The 7556-nt window shown below is 52.0% G+C and overlaps 1 protein-coding gene across 1 annotated transcript in view; it reads right to left on the bottom strand.

The window, feature by feature from the left end:
• Positions 1-252: 252 nt before the first annotated feature.
• COL16A1 (collagen type XVI alpha 1 chain) overlaps positions 253-7556 on the bottom strand; it is a 49077-nt gene continuing 41773 nt past the window's right edge. The window contains 10 exon segments of the mRNA XM_025041456.1: positions 253-593; positions 595-655; positions 1369-1446; positions 1624-1800; positions 2517-2583; positions 2930-3118; positions 4004-4048; positions 4647-4682; positions 6339-6428; positions 6784-6834. Coding sequence (XP_024897224.1) covers positions 455-593; positions 595-655; positions 1369-1446; positions 1624-1800; positions 2517-2583; positions 2930-3118; positions 4004-4048; positions 4647-4682; positions 6339-6428; positions 6784-6834 — 933 coding nt within the window. The 3' untranslated portion in view covers positions 253-454.

Raw genomic sequence — 7556 nt, 5'->3', positions numbered from 1 at the left:
GGGTCTTCAAACCTGCTTCTGGCCCACTGGCAGAGAGAGGCTGGGCGGTGCCCCAAATCTGACCCTGAGAAGTGTGCCATAAAGGACAGGACGCAAGGTCCAGTGGACCAAAGGATGACTCGGAAGCATCTGGAGAGGACAGCTGAGCTGGGGCACCCTATACAGCAGCATCCCACAACTCTACTGGTTGACCAGTAGGGAAATGCCCTTTTTGACCCTGGGATGAAATGATAAAGGAAGATGACAGGGAGAGCAGCTGCAGCACCAGAGAAACCCCACTGGCAGTGGGATTGCAGGTAGTTTTGTGGGTTTTTTATTTAATGATAAAAAAATATTAATAGCAATTAAAAAACAACAACAACAACAACAAAAAAACATTCACAACCCATCAAAGTCCTATAAGTTTTAGCCATTTGTTCCCAATAGAGTCCTTCATCTAACAAACATGGTGATTTCAGCCAAAAGGCCCCTTCATGTTTTTCATGGGTGGGTACTGCTGCTCCATTGGCATGGCCCCAAAGCAGTCAGAGGGGCTACAGTGGCCGGCCTTACCCGGCTGGCCCATGGGACCTGGTGGGCCGGGGATGCCAGGTTTTTTGTTGGCCCATTGGTCCAGTTGCACCCATCTTGCCATACCCTGGAGGACCTTGGGGACCTAGGGAGGGAAGAGTCAGAAAAAGGAAATCAGGAGACCCAAATTACAAGAAAAGAAAAAATAATAGGCGCGGTAAATAATACCTTACATTTGATGAATACTCAGATTATCAAATGTTCTCATGAAGACCTGATCTGATCCTTACATTAATTTAACAATAACAATACTACTGGCTTAGTTTTATTGAGAGCTTCCATGTGTCAGGCACAAGGCCGAGTGCTGCTTATGCATGATTCATTGAATCTTCCCAACAATTCCGTGAGAAAGGAACTATTAGCTCATCTTGATGAGGATACAGGCTCAAAGAGGTTGCACATGTGGTAAGTGGTGAAGCTGGGTCTCGGAGCCAGGTCATCAGGTTTTGGTCATCCTCTTTTAGGCTATACAGCCTGGCTTAAGTGACCTTGTCAAGGTCATACAGCCAGTAAGATGCTGAGCAGGACTTGAACTTGCATTCCCTGGCCCAACTACATCTAACTCATCTACTGTGCCATGCTAGCCCAGTTTAGTACTTGAGGGAAGGCACTGGGTCTTCCACTCCCCACCCTGACATGCTCTAGTAAAGTGTCTTGCACACAGTTGCATTACTCTAAATGTTGGTTGATAAGCCTGTAGTTATTTGAGGTTTTATACAACTGTGTTATAGAAGGAGCAAAAAGAAAGGAGATCTCAGCTGCTTTAGATTCATGGTCTCAAATGCTGGCTTTTCCTACCTGGAGGGCCAGGAAGACCGTTATCTCCTGCGATGCCAATACCAATGTCCCCCTTTTCGCCTTTGGTACCGGGCAATCCTGGGACAAAAGAAATAAAATAAGAAGTCCTATCCTTGAGCAGAAAAATGACACACCCAGTTGGATGATTTGAAACACACGTGTTCACGCAAATATATTCACAACAGACCTCATACAATGCTCAGGTGTGCCCCAAAGAGCTACACGTGCTCTTTGGGAATCAGAGGACAGAGTTACCTCTCATTCCTGGCAAGCCCTGCCGTCCTTCTCTGCCAATCTGACCAGGGAGCCCGGGAGATCCTGGAGCACCTGGACGGCCGGGAGCACCATCCTTCCCTGGGGGCCCCGGTCGTCCTGGAGCTGCTGCCACCTCCACGGGGAACTGAATCCTGGAGGTATAGTAAGCCATCCTCTCTGCAAAAAAGGACAGGGACAGGTCACAGGGCATCCTAAGGATTGAGAATGACTGCACATGCTGCAGATAGGCTGCCATCATAGAGTCCAAAGCAGCCTTTCTTCAGAGGACATCAGAGCAAGGAACATGGGGACTGATCTAAGTGGCCTCCATATTGCTTTCCACGGTGATCCCTCTGAAGCACAGATCTGATTCTGGCATCTTTTCTCCAACACCCTTGATTAGTTCACCACTGCCTTCGGATTAAAGTCCAGGCTCCTTGCTTAGTATTCAAGGTCTGCCCCCTAATCACAATGTCCCAGGCCCTTGAGGACACGGTCCACGTTTTCCGGAGTCCCTAGCATATCAATGCTGAATGAGCAAATGAACAGGAATAAAATGCTTAAAATGAAACACCAGCCATTTTATAGTTGCTGCTTAGCCCTCTTTTTTTTTCAGAGCTCACTTCACGAAGACCCGTTTGATGTCAATTTTCTTGTCTGTCTCCTTTGCTGCAGTGGGGGCTTAGGGAAGGCAGGAAGAAATCATTTTATCTCTGAACAGAGCAGGTGACAACTAAGTTCTGAAGTCTAATTGAATATATGCCTGTAAGTGGTGGGGTGGGGTGAGTGAGGGGTAGGATATTGAGCTTTATGGAAAAGGAGGCCAGGGCAGGGCGGAGAAACAGCTGGGAAGGGCAAGCAGCACCCACTGCCACCCACTGGCTGCCAATTACCATCAAACATTTTAATGATTTCTTGTCTGATGAATCTCTTGATTTCATCATAATTCACCATGTCTCCCTGAGGAAAGAGAAGAAAACCTGCCTCAATTATACTTCCAAACCTGGTGCTCTTTCCATGGGAATAGAGATTATGGAAATAAAGGATGGAGAGAGAAGCAAAGGTCCCAGGTGCTGCCCACAGATACTTAATCTTAACTGCCCTGAAACGGTACAAAACATTTGTGCATAAGTGCATTTTTCTGGGGAGAGGGTCCCCAAAACCCCCTCCCCCCACACACATAGTTAAGAGCCACTCAAATGGAAGTCATGCTCTTTCCTGCAGAATGTCAGCAGCAGCTTCTAAAATGGTCCGTGCTCCACCCTGCATGCCTAGACAGTATCCGCGGCTGCCCGCCTCTCCTTACCATGGAGCCAGGCACCCCGGGCAACCCAGGGCTCCCCACAGGCCCTGGAGATCCAGGGTGGCCTCGCTCTCCTGCAGGACCCGGAGCCCCAACAGGACCCATGGAGCCACTCTTGCCGGGCCCACCAGGCATGCCAGCTCTTCCCTTCTCTCCTGCCTGGCCCTTCTGTCCTGAAGGTCCTGGATCGCCCTACAAGGACAGGAAGTCACAGTCCAGCACTGCCAAGTAGTATTTGTCAAGTCTACCTCAGAATGTCCAAGCATCTGCCCCTCTCTCCACCTCCAACCAGGCCCCCAGTATCTCCTTCTGGACTGTGGCCGCAGCATCCTGACAGGTGCCCCACTTCATGGTCCCCAGGACAGTCCTAGAAGATAGTTCTCGTGGTTTTACTCCCTGCTTAGAAATTCTGACAGCTCTCAACCGCTCTCTGAATAAAGGCCTAATTCTCTGGCCAGGCATTCAAGGCCACTCATGACGTGGTCTTGATCACATCTTCTCCAGCTTCTCTCTGCCCTTGAACCTCCCTCTAGACCTCACTGGTTATAATTCTCTGGTTTGGCCATACTGCCTTAGTCCTCCTGCCTGAATGCCCTTCCCCTCTTCTATCCCCAGCACACTCTTCCTACTTTGCTGAAATAGTCTTGTTCTTTTGTGCAGCCTCCCTGACTTCCAATCTGAGTTGGGTGCTCCCTCCTCCTGATCCCACAGTGCTTTGTCTAATCTTCTATAAAACCTGCCATGCTCTAGTGTAAGTGTGACTGGACTAAGTAAGCACCTATTGTTCAGGGACCTCTGTTTACCCAAGGCAAGGACAGAGAGCCCAGAATGGAAATAAGATCAAACGATGCTTGTAGAGTGTATGAATGAATCAACCAGTGAGTGAGTGAACTCAAGATTTCCACTCTCCCAACCATAGCTAAGAACCCTGGAGTAGCTCTATGTGAGAAGTTTTCAGAGACGAAGTTGCTCCAAGTTCTGCCCACTGGCCTTCCTCCATGGCTAAAGCCATAGCTCGGAGCTGGGCTTAACCAACTCGTGAGCTTCTCCTCTCAAACCTAGCCAGCGCCCACTCACCTTTGGACCAGGGGGTCCATAGAGTCCCTGTTTTCCAGGGGGTCCCTAGAGGAAAGCAAAAGTCAGAAGTCAAGCCCACACAACATCTCCAAGCCACCCTGGGGAGGCAGGTGGTGAAAGGACCACCTTTTACATCCCCAGACCCCAGGGCCGTGTCTGGCTGGGTTCTGTGAGAAGAGAGAACAGCCTTCCTGCCGAGAGAAGCGTTGACAGCTGGAAAGGATGTCCCCTAGGGCATGGCCTTGTATGATTACATTGGTGTGTCCCTTGTTACAGACAAAAAGAGATAAGAAGTCAGGAGGGGCCAGTCTGTGGCATATTGAAGGGCCTGGCAAGAACTGGTACCCAGGAAATATTTGTTTGGTATTTATTATTATTATTGTCTCTCTTTGTTTTTTGTTTTTTTTTTTTACCAGGTACACGGTTTTAAAAAATAACGAAAAACAAGTCTCACTCTTATCCTCATTCCCTAACCCCCAATCCCTCTCTCCAGAGCAACAAGGGCACCAGTTCCCCGTCTATCCATCCAGTCTGCACATACAGGGAGCAGTGAGTGACTGAATGGACAAAGAGGGGTCAGGGCACGGCGAGGAGCAGGAAGTAGCAACACCATGGGAAAAGAACAAGCCCAGCACAACGGTACCTCTTTGCCAGCTGCACCATCCGCACCAGGCTCACCCTGGGGAGTGAGAACAATAAAGATGTGATAAGTGCCAAACCAGCTTGATGCCACATGCCTCATCTCCACGACCTGGCATGCCCAGCCCCCATTCCGCTACAGGCCACGATCTTCCGTCTCCCCCTTGGACACTCTTCACACAGACATGGAAACTTAGACCGCCACCCCACTTCCATAGGGCCCCCAAACCCCACTCTGACTGAGCCCTATGAAGGAAGAGCTGACTGCACCTCCCAGCTCTTTGTTTGATGTCTTGGCATCTCACACACTCTCTGGCTCTCAGTATGTGTTAAATGTTTGCTTAATGAAGGTGAGCCAGAGATCTGGTCAGGGCAGCCTGAGCCTGCACCAGAACAGGAGAGGCTGCCTTCTGGGCCCCGCTCGCCTGCTTCTGGTGGATGCTGGGGAAGAAGAATCTGTGATTGCAAGGCAGATTCATCCAGGGATGCTGGAAGCTCCTGAGCCCTTAGGCAGGGAGGGCGGAGGGCTGGAAGGGACCTGCCTGCCTAAGGTCTGGGGCAGGAATCAGAGTTGGGGAGGTGAGACTCGGCCCTCTTGGCAGATGGGCTGACCAATTGCCTCTGCTGCAGCCCCATTCCAGGCCACCGGCCCCAGGGTCATTGCTACTGCTCCCCAGAAGAAAGTCTGCTTCGATGGAAAGCACCCTGACCCGGGAGCTGGGAAGCCTGGGTTCCTGCCTTAGCTCCACCAGCAGCAGGCTCTTCATCCCTGAGACTGATAATCAGTTGCACCTGATGTGGTTCACCTGTCTGAAACCTTTGAGGTGGGGCGTGTATAGCAGAGTGGCTAAGGACACAAGTTCTGGAATCAGGCAGGCTCTTCCACTCACTAGCTGTGTGATTCTGAACAACCTACTTAACCTTGATGAGCTTTGGTTTCCTCATCTGTAAAATGGGGACAATCAGACTTACTAAATAGGATCACAGTACAGATTAAGTGACAAAATGTCAAGCTCATAGTTCACTATCAGTATATCATCAGTGACTAATATAACTCTTAGTATTAAACACTAGCTGAGACCAAGGAGTGTTTTCTGAGTTGCTGAGAAGGCTTCAGTAATAACCCCGTGTTTCTAGTTCTTGACATTTAAGTTTTCTGTGGTTACCAACACGCTCCCCTAGGGAGAGGGCGGGGCAGATAGGGGCCAGTCTCCTGTGCCTGACACCTAGTCAAGGGATCTGTGTAAGTGGTGCTGGTCCATGGTCAGAGGCAGTGGCCTGATGTACATACAGTTCGCACAGCACTGGCTGGCTTGCAGGCCTTGCCCCTTCATTCAAACCTGATGCGATCCTCAGGCACAAGCTCCACACTGACATCTTACATGTTAGCAGCCTCTCCCCCTCTCTGGAGACCCCAGATATGCAGTGCTGTGCTCAACTGACAACACCAACTGGCCCTTTGCCCTAGGGCTGTGCTTTAAGAGGTGGGGTCTTACTGGGGGGCCAGGGTGTCCAGGTGGGCCAGGCTGGCCTGGAAGGCCTGAGAGGCCCCTTTCTCCAGTGGCTCCCCGGTCTCCTTTCAGGCCCTAGAGAAAAGGAAGGGGGAGGGAGACCCCAGATATGCAGTGCTGTGCTCAACTGACAACACCAACTGGCCCTTTGCCCTAGGGCTGTGCTTTAAGAGGTGGGGTCTTACTGGGGGGCCAGGGTGTCCAGGTGGGCCAGGCTGGCCTGGAAGGCCTGAGAGGCCCCTTTCTCCAGTGGCTCCCCGGTCTCCTTTCAGGCCCTAGAGAAAAGGAAGGAAGGGGGATGGTGAGAGGAAAGGGCAGCGAGAAAAGTAAACTCTTCTTAGCCAGAGGCAGAGGCTGTGGTGCCAGGAACAGCACCTCCACCCCTGAGGCCCCACAGGGGTTGCTGGTGCTGCTTGAACTTGGAGCAGGGCCCTGGGATGGCCTCCGGCCCTCTCCAAAGGCCTTCACCACATGTTGATTGGGGAGACCTCTGGAGGCAGGAGAGGCTGAGCAGGGTGGGGAGGGATGTGGGCAAACTATTCTCCATCCCCCAGCTCCCTCCGAAAGGAGCCCAAAGCAGAGCAGGGACAAACTCCTGGAAGGGAGGGGTGAGGAGAGCCTGTCACTCACCACTGCGGAGATCCCAGCTGGGCCTGGCTGGCCTGGAGGCCCCTGTGGCCCCTAAAGAAAAACAAAGTCAGCGGGATGGAAAGAGTTTCCAGTAATAAGGCCCCTGGGAAGCAGCGAGGGACCGACAGAAGGAACAGGCCCTGACCTTCATCCTAAACCTTCCTTCTCTTCTTGCACTTGAGCTTCTGCCAGAAGATGTGTGTCAGAGCTCAGGCCTGGCGGTCCCAGAGCACACAGGACCCTCGTGCCTGTCGCATACTCAGTGGTACATCTGGGGCTGTGCTAAGGGTGGATGACCTGGGACTCAGAACCAAGTGCAGAGGGCAAAGGCCTGAAGGAGTTACCAGTGTGGGCCCGGGTGTCTTCTGAGCCCCCTGCCGCCCCCTCCTTCTATTATTCTGTGGGGGGAGCAGACAGCAGGAGCTGGAGGGGTCTATGCAGCAGGGGGTGAAGGACAGGTGAGAGAGCGGGGGAGGCGATACTTGGCCCTCTTGGCAGTTGGGCTGACCAATCACCAGCACCAATCTCAGACCTCTCCAGTCTCCTGCTGCTCCCCCACCACGGAGGGCAATGAGACTGGAAGCCTCGAACGCTCAGGCGCGCTCCCGCCATGCCCGGGATGAACCTTGTCAGAATCCCCTCCCCTATCTCTCCACATGCTCGCTGAGGCACAGCTCCGATGTCGCCTCCCTGGACAAAACTATCCCGGGCTCCCCAGGACTCCTAGGGCACACAGGTCTCTCTCAGAGTACTTCCTTCCGTACTCATAAATG

This window comes from Pteropus alecto, unplaced genomic scaffold, assembly GCF_000325575.1.
Source record: "Pteropus alecto unplaced genomic scaffold, ASM32557v1 scaffold39, whole genome shotgun sequence".
NCBI classification, from domain to species: domain Eukaryota; kingdom Metazoa; phylum Chordata; class Mammalia; order Chiroptera; family Pteropodidae; genus Pteropus; species Pteropus alecto.
Note: the sequence above shows the minus strand (reverse complement) of the source record. Positions and strands in the feature narration are given on the sequence as shown.